Source organism: Mustela putorius, unplaced genomic scaffold, assembly GCF_011764305.1.
Source record: "Mustela putorius furo isolate JIRA1106 unplaced genomic scaffold, ASM1176430v1.1 tig00000874_pilon_pilon_pilon, whole genome shotgun sequence".
NCBI classification, from domain to species: Eukaryota; Metazoa; Chordata; class Mammalia; order Carnivora; family Mustelidae; genus Mustela; species Mustela putorius.
The window spans coordinates 3608538-3633025 of record NW_025421505.1 but is presented as its reverse complement, the minus strand read 5'-3'; the positions used below and the strand labels follow the sequence as shown (position 1 = coordinate 3633025).

General features: G+C 39.8%; 1 protein-coding gene across 2 annotated transcripts in view; it reads left to right on the top strand.

Annotated features, from left to right (window-relative positions):
- The window catches only part of PLCB1 (phospholipase C beta 1), a 676011-nt gene that overhangs the window by 588077 nt on the left and 63446 nt on the right, over positions 1-24488 (top strand). The window contains exons 28-32 of one of the 2 annotated variants that reach the window (XM_045086011.1): positions 1116-1192; positions 1300-1389; positions 2061-2118; positions 2710-2796; positions 13893-14010. In XM_045086011.1, coding sequence (XP_044941946.1) covers positions 1116-1192; positions 1300-1389; positions 2061-2118; positions 2710-2796; positions 13893-13991 — 411 coding nt within the window. In that variant the 3' untranslated portion in view covers positions 13992-14010. The remainder of the gene's footprint in view (positions 1-1115; positions 1193-1299; positions 1390-2060; positions 2119-2709; positions 2797-13892; positions 14011-24488) is intronic. The other variant, XM_045086010.1, reaches the window with a different exon arrangement.

The following is a 24488-nucleotide window of genomic DNA, read 5'->3' as shown; positions in this document are numbered from 1 at the left end:
TCAGAAGGGTAGCGTCCAGTTGCCACCACTGCCTGAGTAATGGCAGAAAATTCTATAGGTTCTTCATGTGAAACAGAGAAAGAGATGGGATTGGAAAGCAAAATGACCCTCATGTAACTGATAAGCATTTAACTGAGCACCTACTGAACATTAGGAATGGTGCAGAAGGCCCAGGATATGCAAACACGGACAATGGTTGCTGCCCTCTGGAAGTTTGGTTTGATAAGAAAATTGATGCAAAACAGTAAAAGAATTGCTTTCATGAAATGCATGAAAATTCAGGGGTACCATTCTATAGAGAGAATTTCTGAAGGTCTTTGGAAGTTACCTGCACAAGGGTGCAAACACTGGTTTCTTTTTCTTATTTTTTTAAGATTTTTTTTTTTTTTTGACTGAGAGAGAGGTCACAAGTAGGCAGAGAGGCAGGCAGAAAGAGGAGGGGCAGGGAAGCAGGCTCCCTGCTGAGCAGAGAGCGTGATGCGGAGCTCAATCCCAGGACCCAGAGATCATGACCTGAGCCAAAGGCAGAAGCTTAACCCACTGAGCCACTCAGGCACCCCCAAACACCGATTTCTATCTAAGATGGGCAACTCATGGTCCTTGAGGCAAACAATGAATCTGGTGGAAACCCAGAATTCCAATTCACAGTTGATTATAACTTATATTCATATCATCTTCGTGTAATTTTGAGCTTCACTGTATCTCCAAGAGACAAAAGCAGTGATCATCCCATTTATAACTGAGAACATGAAGGTTCAGAAAATATAGCAGTCTTGACCAAAATTATATTTTTGATGTCCTGGAGTGGGGACTGGAGCCAGTATTTCCATGTTACTTGTCATTGCACTGAGCTAAGTTGCAGAAACCAGGACAATAATCTAAGGAATCCCGTTTAATTACAAAGGAGATAAGAGGAAGACGTTCATATTAAAACCTGGAAAATGTGATGGTTTTAAGTTATGTCCGCTTGGCATGTTAGATGCCTGGTAACTGTAGCTATTGTTAAACATCCATCATCACTTTCTAAACACCAGGCACTGCTGTCTGGAGGATCCAGTGGAGAGGATGCTTTGTTTGTGATCATGTAAAACAGCAAACACATTTTCTTTCCCCAGCTTATTCAAAAATTGACGGATGTTGCTGAAGAATGTCAGAATAATCAGCTGAAGAAGCTCAAAGAAATCTGTGAGAAGTAAGCCTGCATTATCGTTCCAGTAGCCCTGTGTCTACCGATGTGTTGCACAAAATCTGCTATTTATTTACCTTTTTCCCCCCCTCTTACTTCTGTTTTGACTTCAGAGAGAAGAAGGAGTTAAAGAAGAAGATGGACAAAAAAAGGCAGGAGAAGATAACAGAAGCTAAATCCAAAGACAAAAGTCAAATGGAAGAGTAAGGAGAAAGAACCCCTTCTCCCCTACCTATCTCCTGGATTTATTTTATTCAGTTCAAGATAGTTTTTTTTTAAGATTTTATTTATTTGACAGACAGATATCACAAGTTGGCAGAGAGAGAGGGGGGGAAGCAGGCTCCTCACTAAGCAGAGAGCCCAAAGCGGGGCTTGATCCCAGGACCCCAAGATCATGACCCGAGCCGAAGGCGGAGGCTTCAACCCACTGAGCCACCCAGGCACCCCCAGGATAACAACTTCTTAACCACCTAAAGACCCATCTGTGAAATTTCTCCTCTAATTAACCTTTCCAAAGTTCCCTTTTGTAAAGTTTTTAACATATGGAAAACATAGAGCAGTTCAGCAAAGATCTAAGGTGCACCCAGGGATCTTTCAGATAAAGATGGATTGAAGAGTTGTCCTTAGGGGGGGAAAAAAAAACAATCCTCAGTTCCCATGCTGTCCGGCCACATTCCCAGCATTTAGCAAAAACAGAGCTTGCTTGTCCGTGGGCCGAGCCTGCCTTCTGTCCAGAGCTAGCAGGCTGTATCTTTCTTGCAGCAGCAATGAGAATGTAGAAAGTTCTGGAAACTTTCATCTGACAGTCCCAGGTGCACCTATATGTTGATGCTGAATGATGTCATATAATGATCTAGTTCTCATTTGCTCTTAGGGAAAAGACAGAGATGATCCGATCATACATCCAAGAGGTGGTGCAGTACATCAAGAGGGTACGTCAGTTAATCTCTCTGTTTTGCCAACCACATATGAATGTGTGAGGCTCTGAAGGGAAATGCTGAACCTGGTATCTGTTTATCACCAGCACCTGGGAGAGCTGCTTTACAGAGCAGCTGTTCTGTAATCAGTGTTTCTGCAAGTTTAATTGCAAACCTATAGATAAAAAGGGTCATTGAAAAATAGATGTCAAGAATCCTTTCCAAAGACAGGAGCCCAGAAGTATAAGGTCAGTAGGAGAGCCCCCAAAAGAATGGGTAGTTGTCATCACTGCGAGGAAAGATGGCCACCTCCAAAGGCACTTCTCTGTTTTTTAAGTTGATATTACAGAAATTTTCAAACATTAACAAAAATGTGAATTTTTACTAAAACTACATAATTTATAGATCAGCCCCACCTGGACGCTGTGTCCCCATCACCCAGGACCAACATTTACCAACAGTCTCCTGCACTTGTAAGGACAGTTCTTGCTCAGGATATGAAATAATTCAATGTATGCCATAGATCTGAAAAGCTTTCAGTTTTTTTCTGAAAACATTCCTTTACACATTTAGATCAAAATGACTTTCTTTGTAACTTTCTTGTAGTTAGAAGAGGCCCAAAGTAAACGGCAAGAAAAACTTGTAGAGAAACACAAGGAGATACGTCAACAGATCCTGGACGAAAAGCCCAAGGTAAACTGAACCAAGTAATAACACGCAATAACTTCATTTTCTTTCTGTTCAATTAAAATAAGATCTCTGTAGGTTATGTACCTTGCACACGGTCTTTCAGAGCTGTTCCTACAGCATAAACTCCTGTATCTTCCTCAACCATGGTGAAAATCTTTCCAGCGATATTCAGTACACATTTATCATCTACTGGTGAGCTTTACACAGTGCAAATGCTCAAACCTAGATCCTGACATCTTGGTTGCAGTTGGTCTGCAGTGTGGTTCAGATGTCTTTAAAGTACTTTCCCTCTCTCCCTGCCAGAATAGAGAGAATTAGTGGAATTAACCAGGCCTCTTCGGTTCTGATAAAATATTGTAATGGCGGACTCTGTCCAGCAGAGGACGCTCTGTACCAAAATCACCCTGGTTTTTAGCCAACAAAATGCTCTCATAAACCAGAAAAAGAAAAAAAAAAGAACAAATCTTCCCCCTACCCCTATATAGTAGTATATTGTGGCTCCTCTTTAAAATTACCTTATCCTTATTGTTCGGTCAAAATCAACTGTTTTTCATTAATATTAAATTTACACAAACTGATCATCTATAAATCAAATACTTGTAGGTTGGCAAACAGCATCTTGATTTTAGATCATTACACACATTTTGATTCATCACTGAATATTTGTCTGTGAAAAAATGTGCTTTTCAGTTTTATTTTTCTATGCACGGTTAAAAATATCTACTCTAAAAGGTATTGCTGTTCCATACAAGTACTCTATGAACCTGCAAAGTTTAAATGCTGTTTTCATTTCATTGTATAGTCCATTCATCAATTTACTGCTTACAGAATTTTTTGTGGCTCATTCTAAATATATCTTTACAGTTATTTCTGCTCTTCTCCTTTTGTATTTATTAGACAGGAGATTTATTTAATATTTTTAACTCCTGAAGTTTTTAGGCCTGGAAATATAGATGAAGCAGTAATGAAAATCTGAGAATTGATAATTACTTAAACATGCTGCTAATTTTTATGTCTTTATGTAAACATGCAATTTGAATATTCTTAGCCATCATTTTGAGTTGATTATGCATTAGTAATAAGTTTTAGGATAATTTCAGAAATTGCTATATTTTCCATTTAGGATTGATCTTTCAAAATGTTTGGAGCAAAAGATTCAGGTCTAGCTGGAATTTAAGAAACACATTAACACCTTAATAATCAGTCCCAGGTGATATATTCACATATATACATTTTTAATCCATGCTGTCTAAAGTCACATGTCATTACTTTGTACACTGACATAATATACCCTGGTTATGACTGCTATCTCATTAACCAGTTTTTGTATTTGAAAGAAATATATGTCTTCTGAGATATTGTTGTTCCCACAGAGTTTTATTTTACTTTGTTTTTGTTTGTGGTCTAAAATCGTCAGCTACTTGTCTCACAGATACAATGCAATCACATATGTGTTTTGATTATATAACTCACTATAAAAAAAAAAAACCCCTACAAATAGATTCTGTTACTGCACTAGGTTATCATGATTAAATCAGCTTTGGTAGGTGTTAAAGCACCTGTAAACTTCTGCACTTAGTATGACTACACTTTAGAAGAATAAGTGTTGGGCAGCTTATCAGTCAAGGTGCATTCTGTAGCAGTTTTACAGAAAACCCAATTAAAACTGGCTTATATAATAATAAGCTTAGTAAGTCATATTATTGAAAGTTCAGACATGTCACAGTTTGAGGATTGGTTAATCTAACAGCTCACCAACCTCATCAAGAGTCCAGGTATTTTCAGAATCTCTACCATGCCATCTCACTTTGTTGCCTTTCATGCCTGCGCTATAAACCTATAGTCACAAGATGGCTGCCATAGCTCCATGCATCACAACATTACATAAAACCATTCAAAGGCAATGTCTTCATCTTACAGAATTAAGGAAAACTTTCCTAAATCTTCCTGATACCCTTTTCCCCATTGGCTAAGTTTGTGCCATATACCCATTCCTAAACCAATCACAGGCAGGTGGGTGTCATTTGCATGTCATTGGTTTAGTGCAATTAAGGCTCACTCAAAAGGGTGAAGAGAAGTCCAGCTTCTCCTCAGTATCATAGTCAACAGGCACCTGAACAAAACTGATGTTTTGTTATCAAAGAAATAGAAATAGCAATTAGGTAGATAATTAACAGTGTGTGCCACTACCATATTTATACGAATTTCCCATTTCTTCTTTTTTTTGGTCCTTAGCAAGAGGTCTGAAGTGTTTCTATAAATTTATAGTAGTTCTTTTGCCTTCATTTGTGTTTTGTTTTATTTGTAAAATTCTGGGCCTGTCTGAACATGATCAGTTTAGTCTGCCCCAATATAGCTAATAATCAGAATCAGTGGTGCTATGGACTGAATTGTGTCCTCCCAGAATTCTCATGTTGAATCTCTAACCCCCAAAGTCATAGTATATGGAGAAGAGGCCTTTTTGAGGTATTAAGTTTATTGATTCTATTTTTATTTTTTCATTTTTATTGATGTATAGTTAATATACAGTGTTTATATTAGTTTTAGGTGTACAATATAATGATTCAACAACTTATACATTACTTAATGTTCATCATAATAAATGTACTCTTAATCCCCTTCACCTATTTCTTCCATCCCTCCACCCACCTCCCCTCTGGCTACCACCAGTTTGTAATCTGTATTTAAAGTCTGTATTTTTTTGTCTCTTCTTTTTTTTTTTTTAATTTGTTTTGTTTCTTAAATTCTACATATGAGTGAAATCGTATGGTATTTGTCTTTCTCTGTCTGCCTTATTTCACTCAGCATAATACCCTCTAGCTCCATCCATGGTATTGCAAATGGCCAGATCTCATTCTTATTTATGGCTGAGTAATATTCCATTATATAAATATACTTAAATTTTTTAACCCATTCATCTATGGATGGACACTCAGGTTTCTTCCATATCTTGGCTATTTTAAATAATGCTACAGTAAACATAGGAGTGCAGGTACTTTTTCAAATTAGTGCTTTTGTTTTCTTTGGGTAAATACTCAGTAGTGGATATACTGGAGACGCCATACTGTTTTCCTCAGGGGCTGTACCAATCTGCATTCCTACCAACCGTGCTTGGGGGTTCCTTTTTTCCACAACCTCATCAGCATTGATTTCTGTTTCCTTCATTTTTTACTAAATAAGAACAACAGTGATATCTCTCTGCTTTTCATCCACATTGCCCTTACTACAATTTTGTGTCTGGATTTGAAGGTTGCCCTTGGAGATTTTTGGTTTCATGTCAAATGAAAGCATTTATTAAGAGATACTCTTCAAGGCTTAAGAAATGTTGTGCTTTAGGGGCACCTTGGTGGCTCAGTCGGTTAAAGCCTCTGCCTTTGGCTCAGGTCATGATCCCAGGGTCTTGGGATCGAGCCCCACATTGGGCTCTTTGCTCAGCAGGGAGCCTGCTTCCCCCTCTCTCTCTGCCAGCCTCTCTGCCTGCTTGTGACTTCTGTCTGTCAAATAAATAAATAAAATATTAAAAAAAAAGAAACATTGTGCTTTAGAACTATGACTTTAACAGTAACATAAGAAATCATGACAGTTAATATTGTAGGACACCCTGGCTAATCAAAGGAAATGTCTGTGATAAGAAGGAACAATAATAAACAGTGAAATGAATAAGATAAAATGTAGGTTATGTGGAGAAAGCACAAAGCACAGGGAAGCAAATATAGGCAAGTGAAAGTCCAGACCGGCATAGCATTCATCCACACTCCTGTAACTGTTGGATGTGGACCAGAAATAGGATAGCACTGGCTTTGAAATAATCCCTCTTCACATCCAGTATCAGAATGGCCTTTTAAGGCTAGACAAAGATATGAGGGAAATTAACAAAAGCAGAAACAATAAAGAAAGAACAGTAACTCAAGGGAATGAGACCAACCAGCAGTATTTATAAAAGGTTAACTGAGTCGGTTGCATTCAGTCAGAAATATGAGAAAATGGAATGGTTTCATGACATCTAGAAATTTATGAGCTGTTCCATCACTGAATGTTGGACAAAGAAATTGAGTTGACTCTATAGTAGGTAATATTAAAGACAATTACAATCTTTCTATAAAGAGGAAAGCATGACAAACTTTGCCAGAGATTACTGAGGGGAGTAGAGTTCTTTCTTCAAGTATTGTGAGCTGCAATGAGCAGTTTTATACCTTGAAAACAGTAATGGCCAATCTTTTGCCTACAGCAAGTAGATACACTACATGGCATCATATGTCTTCCCATTTGTTAATTTCTTTCACCAACACGTCATATATAATCACTTAGTTTCTCTTTGTCCACTTATTCTAACTAATGTAATAACGTGTTTAATGTTCCTAACCTCCTCCAAAACAGGGAGGAAGCTATTTTTACACGCCTCTATTTTCCTAGTATTACTATTTTGAGCTGTTCTGAACCACAATTACAAGCTGCAGAGTTTTCCAAGCCTTTGATAACCAAACAACTCCTTGAAAATTGAACAAGTGTTTTTTTAACAAAAGAAATTTGAAAATCCAATTGCTGAAAGACAACAGCTCTTCAAAGACAAGGAGTTCTGGCTGGATGTAGAGATAACTACATATGAAGATTAATCCAAAGTGTAACCTTCTAACCTTTTACTCCATCATGGGCTTATGATCTGTAAGTATCAACTCAAGTTCCTAAAATTGTTACCATCCTCCAATAGAACAGTTGGAAGACAATGGGCATCAGTCAAGACCATTTCATTTCCACACTGGGACCAAGGACTTCCATTCTACTGTCACATATTTGGTAGAGAACCAAATTTGGCCAGACACAGTGTGAAAATTTATTTTGGAATGTCCAACTTTGTGGCATGCACTAGGCCTTTTTCATATATAGATTATTTTTCCCCCCACTAAAAAAGAGATCAATGAGTCTATTCCTTTTGCATGTAATTCTTGAGGGCATTGGGAAAAATGGAAGTAGGTGATTTCTGAAAGAGGCAACTCAATATGATGTAGAATTACACTATGCGTTCCTGTACATAAGTCCTTCTGAAATTTCTTAAGTTACAAAGAGCAGTAGACATCCTTGAAAGAGAATACCCAGTTCCTTTTCAGTTAAGTTCTACAATCTGAAGAAATGTTCAGTTGCGTGTATCCTAGCAGTGAAATATTTAATTCAGTCCCTGAGGGTATGCTATTTTCAGCTTTGTTCAAGGTGTGTCTTTTTATGAAATCTATAGCTGCAGAGTCCTTAAGATGGATGCAATAAACCCTACTAATTATATAGGTGACATAATTGGATTCCTTGGGATTTCCATCTCTGGGTTTGCCAAGACCATTAGGAAAAGTATGTATGTGTACAAAGGGTGACAGAAGCAACTGACAACCCAGCTGCCAGTAGAGAGAAACCATACCTTCTATGGTCACATCCAACTCTGAACTGATTGATTATAAAAAGGACACTCTGCCTTTCTCCTGAACACTTTGAAAAGATTTATTTAGCATGTTGAAGCAACATTAATCAGAGTTGCTCCAAATCTGCTGCAAATATTCCAATGTATATTGATCACTTTGCAGTCACTCGTTCTCATTACAAGAAGAATCATCTTTTGAGAGGACTTTTTAATGAACCATCTCCATAACCTCATAAAACAGTCAATAAATCTGGAATTTACTCTTTCTCTGACACTTAATTTGTCTTTGATACTTCTTAGAACACAGGTTTTCTTTTTTAAATTGAGCTCATCAATAAGAGAGAATTTCAGGAAGCTTTAGGGCATTTTAATTTATAGCGAAAGAACATTTCATCATGTGGCCTACTGGCTCTTATTTTTTTCCTCTACCAGGGGAATACAGACTGATTTTCCTCATTTCCCTGACACCTTTGAATGAGCAGGATGAGTGACTCATCCCTCTGAGTGAAGTTTGTCTTGTCAGATCTACCACTGAGCCCTGAGACAGAACTCTCAATGAAGTGATTTCAGTCCTGCCTTCCCAGTGTTCAGGGAGAAAGAGACTAGGGCATTTAAAGTAAAAGCTTCTTCCTTACATAATTCATTTGTGTGTTCCCTGATCCTTTGCAACTTGACGGGGTTAATGTGGATCCTCCTTGCCATCATCCATTGGACCTCCTCAACAAAGCCAGACCACAGAGTGCAAATTGGCTGCCTGTTAACTATGTTTTGCTCATTGTCAAGACTTGGTAGGCCCAACCAATGGTTTGTTTTTTGTGTGTGTTTTTTTCCTGTGGAAGAAACTTTTTTTTCCCCCCATTGGTATCAGTGTGAATAACTGCCTTTTAAAAAATGTGGTTATTCATTATTTTCCTGGATGTAAAGCTAGGATACATTGACTCTTCTGGGTAGTGCTAGAACATTAGAACAGTTTGACTCTGTCTCCTCCTGATTTATTTTTGAAATTTATTAATGATTCTGTACACATCTCTAAACAAATAAGACATTCTTATGCTATGTTATACTGTCAGTGTTGATTTAGACTTATCTACATGTTCACAAGATTTTTTTGTTCAGCATTCTATCTTGTGTCTCATACTGTCCATTTGGGACCATTATTTTCTGCATCATTTAGAAGTTCCTTTTTATAGTCTACCAATGACAAACTCTTTGGGGGTTTTGGTTTTGTTTTCATTTTTGTCTGAGAATAAATATGTCTTTATTTTACCTTCATTCTGGAAGAATACTTTGACTGGGTATAAAATTTTAGGCTGACAGTTTTTTTCTTTTGGCACACTGAAGATAAAATTCCCCTGTCCTCTGCTTTCTCTTATTATGGAGAAGCTGTTAGTCTTAGTGTAATTCTTTAATAATAGCTTGTATTTTTCCTCCTTTTCTTGCATTTAGGATTTTTTTGTGTGTGTTTGTTCTTTGCAGTTTTTCTAAAATGTCTCTAAATATGTATTTGAGGTGGCTGGATGGATAATTTTCCTCACTTCTATAGAAACTCAACCATCATGTCAGCAAAAATGGCTTCCATCACATTATTTACATATAAAAAAAATGGACCTTTACTCCATCAACTTAGTCTTGTAACTATTTTCAGTATTTTCCATCTTTTCAATTCTCTGTGCTACCCAGTGGACAATATTTCTCTGACCCTTTTTCTAATTCACCCAAAATTTGTTTACACTGCTCTTCTACTTTTCTACTGGGTTTTTAATCCTAGCTTTTGTGTTCTATTTGATCCCATAAGTGCTATTTGGTTTATTTTCAAATCTATAATCTGTATGTTTCACTTACTGTAGGGAAAATTTCCCCTAAGATTCCTCATTCTGTACAGGGCACAGGCTTTGAGTTGTGGCCCCACCATATCAGGCTTTCAAAAGATGGTTTCAATTTCCAGCATTAGCAAAAGCCCATCAGAGCATAAGTGGCTTCTCTGTCTATGTTTGAGGTTCTGCAGTGTGGGCCTGATCACTCTTTAAATTTTTGTGGTTCTTAGGTTCTTTGAAGAAAATATTTTCAATCTTCAATTCTAGCTTTTTTAGTTGTTTTCAGTGAGAAGAATGGTCCAAGTAACCTAATCAGGAATAGAAAATCCCTACATGGTCTTTCTAATATGTTTAAATTCATTAATACCTGTATTAATTGGAGTTCACCTAGAGAAGCAGAACCTGCAAAAGATTGAGTCTTTACCATGGAGCCAAACACACACACACACATACCTGGACCAGGAGTCAGAGCAACTAAAGAAAGGCCCAAAGAGAAGGGAAAGTAATCCCAGATCCCATTCAACATATCTGCAAAAACATGTACGTGTTATAGATGGCCTCCTCAGCCCTCCACCTCTCAGGATAGTCTCCCCTGTAGCTCACCTTACCTCGAAAGGGAACTCTGGGAAATGTAGTTCAGCCTAGGCAAGTCAGCATATTACAAAATCCTCATGCTATTATTTAATACTTGGAAATCTTCTTAATAGTTTTGAGGCACCTGGGTGGCTCAGTAATTTAAGGTCCTACCTTTAGCTCAAGTCTTAATCCCAGGGTCCTGGGTTCAAGCTCCACGTTGGGCTCCATCTTCAGTGGGGAGCCTATTTCTGAACCTTCTCCTCCCAGTTCCTCCTCTCTCTCGCTATCTCTTTCTCTCTCTCAAATAAATACATAAAATCTTTAGGAATAAAAATAAATAATTTCTCTTTAATATTAGATTATATAAGGGTATCTGGCTGACTCGGTCAGTGGAACATGTGACTCGATCTCAGGGCTGTGAGTTCAAGCCCTACATTGGGTATAGAGATTACTTAAAAATAAAACTTTAAAAAAATTAGATTATATAATTACAGAGAGCCAACCTGCAAACAAATCTCTAGGGCAGAGAAGGGGCTCCCCTCAGGCCTGCATGGCATTCTCCAGGCTGCCTCATGGATTCCTGTTATTCATTAGCCCCTGTAAGGCAACTGGGTTTGAGACTTAAACAAAATTGAAATGGAGATTCACGTGGTTTCGTTGATTCCTCCTCCTTTTCTCTACCCCATTAACGAATTCTTTCCCCTTTCTTTGTCCTTACTTTCCTAAAGATGAGGAAATGTGGGAATGCCGTGATGGGCTTATAGTTTGGAGGGAGGGTATCCAAAGAGAATACTCATCACTTACTAGAGCAGAGAGTGTATGTGTTGATGGGGTTCAAAGTCTTCCCAGCAAGAACTGAGATCAACATCACGAATAAGATTGACTTTAACAAAAGAGTTCACACAACCCTGGATGGCCCACAAAACCTTTTGGGTTCACTTCTACTCTGTGTGCCTATCATTGAGCATGAATTTTGCCAATAGTAATTAGATGATTTGACCCAAATGTATCTCTAGTTTGTTTTTAAAGCCATGCTTTGGTATAACCACAATAATAAAAAGAGTCAAACTTGCACCCCTTAAATACTATTTAAGGCAAGGAATGGAAAAATTTAATTACCTCAGGTACCACTACCTGATTTTACCATGGCCCTCAACATTTTTAGGGGAAGGATGGCAAATTCAAACCACAAGAAATATGTACCTGGAGAATGTCTAAAAAGGAGATGTCCTGGTGATTTGAAACATTTGATGAAGTAGCATGTGGAGACCAGAGAAAAAGCTATTGCAGGAGGAAAAATGCATGACCAGTGAGCCGAAAAATGCTAAAGGAAATTTCAGTTCATAATGGGAAAAGCAGTTTCTAAAAGCAAGAGTCACATTCTCTGTTTCCCATGTATTCTGCCTAAGGTCGAATTAATGTAGTAAACCTACCCCTTGGAGTCCCGGAGTCTTCTACATTTATTATAATCATTTGCTGAGGATAATCTTTGAATTTGGTGAGGAGGTCTTTGAGTTTGTAGCTGAAACCTAGGTTCAAGTAGTATTTCCATATTCCAAAGAGTTTTATGTTTCAAAAAGTTTTATTAATAGGGTTGGAATTAATTTCTGCTAATGTTTGTGAGGGGAGAATAAACAGTTCATGATGTTTCTGACAGTTTGCATACATTCTCCACTACAAACTCTCTGTGACCATCACAGACACACATGTACACAGTCATTCACACACAAACAACTTTATACAATTGGGGAGAAGCTTACTATGTTTAACTATTTCGGCATCAAAATGGATTTTGCCCTCCAGAATTAAACTAGCATAGGAGAAATCCTGTCTCAGATAGTAGTCAGCAGCATGTATATGGTTTTGGTGACGTGGAGAAAATAGGAAATATGTTGTCTTCTAGCTTTGGCTGGAAAGGGTTTTGTTGTTGTTGTTGTTGTTGTTGTTGTTTTTCCTTTGAATCTCACTTTTTTTTTTTTCTAAGTAGTTCTTAGATTTTAGGAAATACATAATGAGCTGTTGCAATTCTTTAATTGATTATCAGGACTTCCTTCTAGGTGAGATCACAAATACTGCAGGACTTGCAAAATGCGATGAAAGGGTTAGGACATCTTTATAATTGTTAAGGAACCAATTGCAGCACCATTACCCCAGTCAAAGCCACCATCCTTTCTCAACTGGATTTCTCAATAACCTGCTAAATGGTCTTCCCACTTCCACATGTGCCCACTCACAACTCCCAACAGGGCAGACAGAGTCATCTTTTAGAACATAAGTCAGCTCACTCCCCAGTTTAAGACTTTTTCATGGCTTCCATCTCTCTGAGAAATAAAAGTCTGCAAGGTCCGACATGATCTGACTGCACTTTGCTGTATCTCCTCTTCATTTCCTCATTGACCTACTCTATGCTCCAGCCATCCTGGCTTCCTTGCTGGGACCCAACCAGCCAAGCCAATGTCACCCTAGACTGTTATATGGATCTCTGCCCAGAATGTTTATCTCTCAAGAGTCTGCTTGGACACCTCCCTCCTATGGCTCAAGTCTTTGCTCAAAGCTTTCTTTTCAAAGAGGCCTTGTATGACCGCTTTACTTAAATGTGCACTCTTCCCACCACTTCCCCATTCCTGGTATCTCCTCTTCCATTTATTCTGCTCTACTTTCTGTGTTTCAGAGCATTTACCACCTTCTCTCATTAGGTCATTTACTTCTTTCTTAGGTGTGTTGTTTAGTGTTGATCCTTCCCCAGTGGAACACAAGCTGCTTTTACATTGGAGCACAGGGGCTTGGACTGTTTTGCTCACTGATGCTCTTGAGTTCTAGGCACCGAAGAACAATGCCTGGCACATAGTTGGTGCTCAATGCATATTTTTTAACAAACGAGTTATGTAGAGGACTAACAAAACTAACATCATATATTTAAAAAATATCTCTCTTTGAGACAGAAAAGTATAGCCATTCAGCCCAGACTCATTGGGCTACATTGTTCAGTTGCTGTCAGGGATTCAATACAATCTCTTTTCAAGTTTCTTAGCAGTAGTGTGATTTTGTAAAGAATTTTTCTAAACTACTAATTGCAACCATATTTAACATCTAATTTCTACAGAGGGCAGGCAAGAACCAAGGACAATTCCATTGCCAATCCCAATGCAGAAGCATTGGAATAGATAAAGGAGATGGAGATTTTTAAATCTCCGTTCTAGAAGGTATTCCAAGAGAGCTCCCAGACCAAGAGTTTGAAACAGCCAATGGTTAGAAATCAATTTCAATGCCACAAAAATGACAGCCTCCCTTTTTTTCCCACACAGGGGGACGATTCCTCCTCATTCTTGTCGGAAACTTGCCATGAGGATCCCTCTGTTTCCCCCAACTTTACTCCCCCCAACCCTCAAGCTCTCAAGTGGTGACCACCGTCCTTCCGGCCAGGTAGGACTGGATGGGAGGGGTCGCTTTTGAGAGAGGGGCGGCATGTGGCCATCAGGTTTACAGGCATCATGGACTCGCTCCTTTGTTTTTCCCACTGCCCTGGACCCCTACCCCCCACCGGCCTTTCTCTACATTCCCATCCTTTTCCTGCCTAGCTATACCCATGATGCACCTGATTCATTTTTACCTGTATTCCCCTGGTGTTTATTTTTTCATCATTGTTCTCTCTCTTCTTGACATCAATTCCATTCTCCACTATTGTCTTCTTCCTCTCTTCATTTTATTTCTCTAGTTGCAAAACTGGCTTCCTTTTAGAACTCGATCTTTCTCTCTTACACTCATGCTGTTATTTCTGCTTTTGAGACATTTTTAAGTTCCTACTTCTTGCAGCCTTGGTTGCCCACAGTCTTACTATCTTAAACACCAGTGGGATTAAATTAACTCTCAAGGAGTATTCCTGAACCACTCCATTCGATTGACTACACCTATCCTTTTAAAAATCCAGCAAAACCCATTGTATTCCCACATGATATTTTGAATTCAGGGGATAGCTTGGGATTTCCTGATTCTCTAAAATCAAAACCCCTTCAAAAGACCTCACTAATAGGGATGCCTGGACCAGGGGCTGCTGGTTGGAGCAAAATGAAGGTCAGATGTTTAGAAAGGATTTCAACTTGCCAGAGGAAATGCATTATCAAACATATTGTATTCCTTTTGCTAATAGGAAAACTGGCCAAAGCCATTCCAGTGCATGTGCATTTCAGGGAAGAAAGAGGTGTTACTGTGATGGTAGAGAAAGCAGAATACATCTATTCTGATGTATTGAAAGCAAAGACCTACAACGAGGCTTATGATGTTTTCATCTTCAACACTCGATCTGTGAAGCAGTACATTTAGAAACACGTCAAAGAATTAACGTCAAAGAATTAGTGAAAACAAATTTACTGGGGAAAAAAAAAAGCTATAATTTCTTTCTTGTTCTCTACATCCATCAGCACATGCAGTGGTAGTTAGCTCAACACTTCCCAACTTCCTTGAGTGTATGAATTATCTGGAGATCCTATGAAAATGCAGATTCTGATTCTGGGGGTCTGGGTGGGACCTAAGATCTGAATTTCTCACCTGATTCCAGGGGATGCCCTTGCTGCCACATTTCCATGGATCCCATTTGAGAAGCAGGGATCTAGTACATTCTTACCCCTCCTGGCTTTAGCATCTGTAAGGAAAAGCTTTAAGCTGCTTTCCTGCTGGTTTATTGTATTTTGAGTTTTGGGCCTCATCAGGAGCCTGACCCTTCGAGACCTTTTTATTTTTTTACTACAGACTGTGACACTAGAGAAAGGTGGAGAATGACATTTGAGAGCAAAGCCCCAGCCTGGCTATGAATCCTATCCTTGTCCCCCCTTGTCCCCCCCCCACCAGCTGTGATGCTCTTGTTCCTGTGGTGACCTCGTGATAAAACCCATGTGGAAAGGTGGGGGTTGGGAGAGGGTGGACAATATTGATTTCTCCCGGAAGGCATCAGGGAGGGAGACCTTGACTATCAATGTTCAGGATATTTTTTTAAGTCATCGGGTATCAGCATCATTGGATTTTTTGCTTGTTTGTTTTTGATGTTTGCTGTCACTGTTCTGGTGTTTTCGAAAGTTATTGTGAAACATTTAATACCACAGGTAGAATATTGAATTCTCTCCAAGGAGGTAAATGGCAATGGACCTCAGAACCCACGACTTGGGTTTTGTTTTTCAAAACAAATGCAAGGGAGGCCTAAGGACCACATTTTAGTTGCTGGGCTTCATCAGGCTTCTAATGGCTGGTCCTCGACTTGTTTTTCCTTTAGAAGGTCAACTGAGCTTCCTGAGTTACAAAAATATTTGCTTTCAAAAGAGACAGGTATTCCCACAATACCTGGGCATTAAGAAAACCTTTAATCACATCATTAGTTTGGTCCCTTCAGCTTTTCACATATAAAAGACAATATAAATATAAAAATAAACCAATTTCACATGTTCTGGGGGAAAATAGGTTTCATTGTTAATACAGAACAAAAAAATTGCACTGTTTTGTATCTGGAAAAGAACAAAAAGTCCTTCTCCACCAGTATATGAAAGGTACATTTTTGGGTCATGTTTACTATTTCCCCCAAATGTTTCTCGCTTACCTCATACTTTCCCATTGATAGACTACCGCTGAACACAAAATGAATGAATCAAAACTAATAGTAGATAAAGCCATCCCACATTTTCTAGAAATGAGTGTTTTTTTCCCCTCTAAGATTGATACCCAGAGTACTCCTCATGTAAATAGGTGAAATTTCACATTTTTAAATTTGTGAACACAAACCTTCACGATGAAAATTATATTTCTCGATATCTACTAGAGATTAATGAATGGAGCTGTAAAGGTTAGTCATCCTTTTAACCACAGTAACTTCTATTTTTTGGTAAATACAAATCACTAGACAACAAGATTGCAAATAAAAAAGGATGTTTGCTCATTTTGTGTATATATGGACCTTTGCATAAAGATGTGTGTGTGTGTGTGTGTGTGTGTGTATACATATATATACACACCAATGTCTATAAAAATGCTGGTGATATAGCATTGGAAAATTTTCAATTTATGCGAAGAATTTATTAAGTGCCTTCTTTATTCTGGGCTGTGCCAATATCGATTTCAATAGAGAGCACGAAAGAGCAAAAAACACAGGTCCTACCTGCTTTTAAATAATAAAGAGCAATTCAAGGCCATCAAAGAGCATTAAAAAGGTTTTTCTCCCCTGACGTTTACATAATAACAGAAACAACTAGCATTTATTGAGCACCTAGTATGCTGCCAAGCACCTTCAAAGCATATCACATGTGTTATCCTAGTCGTCTGGACATTGCACAGTAGAGGAAATTAAGGTTCAGAAAAATTAATGAACTTTCCCAAGGTCATTCAAAGAGTATCTGACCTTGAAGACTGCATGTCATGTATTGTGCCCTTCAGCTTTCTCAGTAAATATCTGAAGCTATGATTTTATGATCTAGATGTCAAGGGTATGATATCTCTTGCTCATATTTCATGGACAGGCAAGCAATAAAGGTATACCATCTTTGCCTCAGTATAAACATCTGTAATATAGGGAGATTACCTAGCAGGCTTGCTGTCGAAGGAAGGAGATCCCCCCGAGTGGCTAGAAGGGAGAGACACATTCACATACACCAAACACTGTTTCTTTCCTGGTGGTATACTCCAGCCTTCATAAGATCACAACCCAATCTGGCTGGGGATTGAGCCCCCAAAATGATCACAACAGCAAGAGGACTTAAATCTCATAGGCAGCATGTTCAAGTTTCTCCGTATCCCTTGTTTCTAAACCAATGTCTTAGAGAAGAAGTTCTCGCAGGACTAGATGTTAGAACACCCCTGCCAACCCAAGGCTCAGCTCTGGGGTTTCACTGTTGGCTGCAGCTCCTAGGCCATGGGTGAGAGGCAGACCACTGTTTTCTGTGCTCATCACATCCAGTGGGCAAGTAATGCCACGCAGAGGGGAGACTGAGACTCGGTGTGACCTGCACATGTGGGTTAAAGGATTTTGAGACACCCTTCTCTGTCCATGGCTCTTGGGGCTCACCGCTTACCGCTCTCCTCTGTAAAGCATGAGGATTGAGGATGGACGCTCTCACCCCCTCCCAACCCTGACTCTCCACCTCCCTCCTTTCTTCTCTGCTCCATCCAGCTTGTGTGTATGAGTGCTGAGTTCAAAACTAACTTGCTTTACTTCCCTGAAGATCTTCTTGCCTCTCTCTACTCTCTGCACGGTTCCCCCTAGAATGCCCTTACTAACTACCACCTCCTTCTCCCTCTTGGAAATTTGTGTCCTGAATGATGTGAGATAGAAGTTAGGGTACACATTGGACTTTGTACCAAGGTTAAGCAGTTGTTTGTATGGCTTTCATTTATTCATTCAAATAATATGTACTCAGCCCTGGTGTTTATCCTTGAAGTGACTAGGAAATCTAAAGGAACATCTTGGAAGAAAAACATCTTTTTTTTTTTTTTAGATGGGTTTTAATCCTCTGTCATGTCACAAGATAGGGTTTCTCCTTTTGCTCCAGAGTTTGAGTGAAGGGCACTGCTTTGAGGTAACTCATGAAACATTTAAGTAAGAAACAAAGAAAATTTTCCTAGTGTAGGAACATCTAAATGCCTAGATTCCCAAGGGTTATTGTCAGAGATCTTTAAATATGGCAACAAAAGGGCTGTCTACAAGCAACCTTTTCCTGACCTCCTTTGTGTCCAGAAAGTGTACAATTAATTAAACTCAGAAATTTGCCACTGAAATAATAGGTATGAGATCCAGAGAATTCAAGGTGTTGGAGGACTCATTAAATAGGGTTGCATAAATATCATGCTGAAAGATTTAATGAGTCCATAGAGTCACTTATAGAGCAATGAAGCTGAGATGACCTAGAAAAAAATAAATTAGAATCGATATTGTGCTTCCGAATTAACAACTATAGATTGCTATATTAGCACCTGAGATGAATTCTAAAATTACATCTTAAAGCATCTTCGTGTTCTCATCCCAGGCAAAATGAAAATTGCTTATTTTTAGCATTTTACTTGCCAGTCATCAAAATGCATGTATATAGGCATATTTATTTCTGTGATCTTGAGGAACCATGAAATGCTTTAAGGAGATACAACTACGTAAATAGTGTTCGTTTTTCTTCTTTGAATAATTCAGCTAATACTTACTGGATGCCTGCTGTATATCAGGCACCAGGCTAGATGCTGGGACAAGAAAGCAATGCAAAAAAGATGCAAAGCTTGCCCCCCACCTCAGATTGCTTGCAGCCCAGTGCAGCTCTGTCCTAGAGAACTTTCTGCAGGGTTGGAAATGTTCCGTGTCTGAGAGCTCAATGCAACAGCCACCAGCCGCAGGTGGTTAGCAAGTATCTGAAGTGCACTAAAGCAACTGAGGTATTGAATTTTAATTATACTTAAATCGCATTTAAATGTAAGGACAAATAGCTACATGTGGCCAGTGGCTAATATACAGGCAGCACAGAAGGTATGCTGCATCTTAATTTCTAATATGTAATCAACCTTTCTTTAAAGGATGCCAGGGTGTGGCAGGGGGGTAGGGAGCAATGGGTGCCTGGGTGGCTCAGTCAGCTAAGCAGCCAACTCTTCATTTTGACCCAGGTCATGTTCTCTGGGTCCTGGGATGGAGTCTCACAGCCGGCTCTGCACTCAGCGGGGAGTCTGCTCAAGGATTCTCTCTCTCCCTCTCCCCCTTCCCATACACACATACTCTCTCTCTGTCTCTCTCTCTCAGTCTCTCTTTCTCAAATAAATAAAAAAACACTTTAAAAAAGTAAAAGATTCAAAGGATTTGTGTTAGAACGAAACAACGCTACGATTGTCACTATAATAGAGCTGTTTATGGGAGAAAAAGGCCTGACACAACTGGAGGAAAACAAGGAAGGCTTCCCAGAGGCGGTAACCCTTGACCAGTAGGATTAAGTAGAAGTTTATCAAGCAGAGGAGCAGACAGGAAGAAATTCCTTGTGACCTTGTGACAGAACCTGAGGTCTGAGTATCGTGTTAACTGTTATGGAATTGCATTATTTGCATGCTGTATTTAGTCAGTTTGGGCAGCCATCTCAAAATATCTCAGTTAGGGTGGCCTAAACACCAGAAACTTCTCTTCTCACACTTGTGCAGCGTAAGGTCCAAGCATAAGGTCAAGGTGCCAGCAGGGCTGGTTTCTGGGAGATGTCTCTCCTCGGCTTGCTGACAGTGCCTTCTTACTGTAACCTCCTGTGGCCGTTGACCTGCCCTTGTGCACAGAGCGAGCTCTGGTGTCTCTCCCTCTTATAAGAATGCCAGTCCTATCAGATTAGGACTCCATCATTATGACTTCATTTAATTTAATCACATCCGTAAGGACCCCATCTCCAAATAAGTCACATATGTTGGGGTTTCAACATAAGAGTTTTGTGGACCATTAGGTCCACAAAACATGTCATTCATTCAATAAGCAAATAGTTTTTTCTCTGGGTCCTTTCCCCATCCCTGTCCCCTAAGGAGATGAGACCTACCTCACACTCAGCTCACACAAATTTATAGAAAAACTGTCATCTATTGATCTAGCATATGATGACTCTAATCACTGCTTTTGATTGACCCATTGATAGATACATAGAGTTCTAGAAAAAACATCTAAATTAAGTGTGCACATCTCAGAACTCAAACATAATTAAATATTGCTCAAGCAAATATTAATATTTTTTTCCTTTATTCTCTGAAGACTAGCCAATGGTAAGTTGGAGTTGGTCAGACTAGCTCACAAGATGTTAATTTTTAAGTTTTTCTGGGATTCTGTGAGCCAGCGGTTAAAAGGAGCCATTATAAAAATGTAAATTGTATACACTTACCATTAAATTATATTAAAAACAAAGATAACAGATACCCAAAACTCAGCTCACAGATGTATGCAGGGTTCCCGTAGCCACTTACGACAGCCGTGAACACTGTTACCCATCTGTTACAAACAGAACAAAACTTTCTGTGGAAATGTGATTTATTACCTTTTTTTTAAATTTTTTATTTTTTATAAACATATATTTTTATCCCCAGGGGTACAGGTCTGTGAATCGATTTATTACCTTTTTAAAGCCTGTATTTCTTTGTTTCCTTCACAAGAAAGGGGCAGTGCTGCCTTCCTGACTCACGAACTCTCAGTCTCTGCATATAAAATATTTTGGGGACAACAGAAAAGTCCTCTGAAACATAAATGTAGCATTGACAACGTCTTTCTAACTCATCCAGCCGTGTCTTCTATCTCAAAATTGCCTCAGCTGTAGTGTAATATCCCTCCCACCGCTAATACTACCCTGCAGCTATTACTAAGCTTATACTCAACTTACCTCATTCATTTGAAAGGGGACAATTTTGTTCCTCCTAAAAGTTTTAAGTGACAATAAGTGAAATAGAATAGGAAACCTTTGGGATAAATAGCAGTTTTCGGGTTAAGCTTTATTTTCTGTAGGAAACATTTCTCCCCACTGTTGCTCTTTTTTTTTTTCTTCTTTTTTTAAGATTATATTTCTTTCTTTGAGGACAAGAGCGAGATTGAGAAAGATAGAGAGAGAAGAGTGAGCATGAGCTGGGGGAGGGGTAGAGGAAGAGGGACAAGCAGACTCCGTGCTCAGCGGGGAGCCTGACACAGGGCTCCATCCCAGGACCCCAAGATCATGACCTGAACCGAAGTCAGACACTTAGCTGACTGAGCCACCCACGCGCCCCTCCACTGTTGCCTTTTTATACCACTTCCAGATAAGTAAGGAGGTGCTCATGTTTTAAAAATGAAATGCCATTCGGCAAAATTCACATCAACTGTAGTTGATCAACACTACGGTTAAGTGTCTAAAATCTGAAGCCCAGGAAGTGAAAGTACCCGTCTAAGGTGACAGAGCAAATAGGGCTCAGGTTCCTGAGCCAGGTAGACCCATCGAATGGACACCACAATGCATCTTGCTTTTTTCATGAAAACCCTGTTCATTTAGGATTTGTTTTATCACCATAACACCCTATGAGGCTCTTATGAGGATGATTATAGAAGAAATTCAAGCAGCAAAGATTAAGTGATTGGAAGTTTTCACCCTTTCCCTGGGTATAACTTACATCCACAAATCTGAGAATCATGACTCTAGAACACATTTGAGCATAGAATGGCTACAATCCTTGGCAAGAGAGGGAAAAGAAAAGGGATCCCAAGACTGAGATCCAGATAACTCCTCATTTTAAGAGTTCGGTAGAGGCAATACAGCCTGAAAGAGACTGAAGAGGTACAACCTGTGAGATAGGAGGGAGATCAAGATTGTCAGAGAAGCCAAGAGGGAAAAATGATGCACAGTGTCTACAGCCACTGAGTGGTACAGAAAGGTGTCTTTTGACTTTAACCAGGACACCTGGGTGCCTTTGGTATTAGTGATGGGTTGGTGGGAACGTGAGAGTGAGGACCAGATAACAGTAGGATAAACAGGAAAGGAGGCATGAGGGACTGTTTATCTAACACTCTTCCAGAAGTCCAGACTTGAAGGGAAAGAGAAATCTGAAATAGTCGTGGGGACATCCACTGGCGAAGTGATTAATCAGTACTTCTAACTTAGGGTCTAGTCTAGTTTATCATGAGATGACTACATAAATCACTTATTTTAGTTTATCAAGAGATGACTAAATAGATCACCTATCTTACCATTTGTCAGGGTTGTGTTTTTCTCAGAGGAATCAGAATTCCTCAGTAGAAAAATGAGATCTTAATGAGCGTACGGCATAAACTATCAAGAACTATCAAGAACAATAAAGTGTTGTCCTAGACACTGGTTCAATATTGGGTTGTTTTTCCTTGGTATTTAGTACATTAACAATAATACTGATAGAGCTTGTGTAGTGGTCCCCAGAGCTGATCCACAAGGGCCCGAAGCCTGCAGTGGTGGCTACGCAAAGCCTAGGAAGATGAAGAGACTTGCACATTTGCCGTCCCGTAATTACTATTCACTCTGCCTTGTGTAGCAATGAAACTACTTTGCACATAATAAACTGATATATTTTATTTTCTCTGTAAGCATCCTCCTTCCCTCCCTATCCTTCCTGAATCATAGCTCCAGGAAAGGGAAGGAGGGGCTTCCCTGAGGGAAAGGATTCTCGTTAGCAGGGCAGAAATCTTGAAACACAAGAGATTTCAATAGAGGAAGGGATTTCTTCACATTCCTTTAGCTTCTTTGAACACAGACCAGCCTAAGGGACTAGAGTCTTACCGTACGCCCAGCGATGACAGGACTCAGGGTGGGCCACCGAGAAGGAAGAAAGTGTGCCCCTTCCGACCCGGAGAACTGTGGGAAGAAGTCGAGTGAGAGAAGAGAACAGGAAGTGAGATTTGTATGTACCTCTGTCACTTTTCCTCTATGGGTCAAAATCTGGAAGGTTCTCATATCATGGGCATCTCAGAGGGAACAGGAAATGTCCTGTGTGCCCTGGTGACAAAATGTGGTGGTATTGAGGGGGCTGGTGGAAGCCTAAGAATAAGGCAGAGATGCTCCCTCAGACCAATTGGCTCAGACCAGGGACTCAAGCAGCGACGACCAATCAATCGCCCCAGGGGGCCAGCAGCCATTAGTCTGTGAAGAAATCTAGAGTAGCCACTTCACAGCAGAGACCTGTGAGGATATAGAAGGAAGCCTTGTGAGTCTGAGCCTGCTGACTCTTCTTCTCCCACTTTGAAGGCAGTCTGAGTTCTGAAACAGATTTAGCCGCCATTTCGAGGAGCTAGAAATCAGAAGGACATCTTTGAAAAGCTGAACTTAGGGTACCTGGGTGGCTCAATGGGTCAAAGCCTCTGCCTTTGGCTCAGGTCATGATCTCAGGGTCCTGGGATCGAGTCCCGCATCGGGCTCTCTGCTCAGCAGGGAGCCTTCTTCCTCCTCTCCCTCTGCCTGCCTCTCTGCCTACTTGTGATCTTTCTCTGTCAAATAACTAAATAAAATCTTTAAAAAAAAATTTTAAAAATTTAAAAAAAGGAAGAAAAGCTGAACTTCACCCAAAGAGACTGATTCATGCAAGAAGCTTCTAAAACCTGTTCTATAGGGAGTGGAATATTGAAGGAACTCTGAGGAAACTGTTGTTTTGTTGCTGCTGTTGTTGTTGTTTTTTAAAGATTTTATTTATTTGAGAGAAAGTAAAAGAGAGAGAGAGAGACAGCAAGCGGGCATGAGCAGGGGAAGCAGCAGGCAGAGGCAGACAGAGAAGCAGACTCTCCGCTGAGCAGGGAGCCCCATATAGGACTTGATCCCAGGACCCCAAGATCTTGACCAGACCCAAAGACAGATGCTTAACCGACAGAGCCACGCAGGTGCCCCAAACATTGTCTTTTCTTTAATGGTTGAAAAGGCTTGAACAGCTTTCCTTTATGTCATTAGAAGTGCAGCTCCTAAACCAGGGAAATTGGTTTGGGGATGTGTTTCCGCTGTGACTCAAATGACAGCTGTCTCACGGGGAGACAGCTCAGGAGCTAGTAGACACTGCTGGGCACTCCAAGTCAATTGAAAGGGAATGGGTCTCCTGGAAGTTTGCTAACCTGATTGCAGGTTTCTTGGACGCCGTGTCCCCTCCCGACCCAACACCTGCTGTGGCAGAGAGATGTTTATAATGAGGTGAACAGCAAACAGTTTGATGAGTGAGGGTAGGGTCCCAGGGGAACAAAAGGTACCCTCGCCTAGGCAGAGCCAGCCTTTTCCTATTTTCTCTTATATTCTTCTCTACCAAACTGAACTCTTGTCAAAACCTTTGGCAAGATTTTTAGTCAAAAGCTTTACACTCACATGTTGAGAGGAAGTGTTTGCTATTTCATGGCTGAAAATTATGCTCAATCCTGCTGAGCTAGACCCAGAAATTTGTGTTGTTTTGAAATGGGTATTTCATCT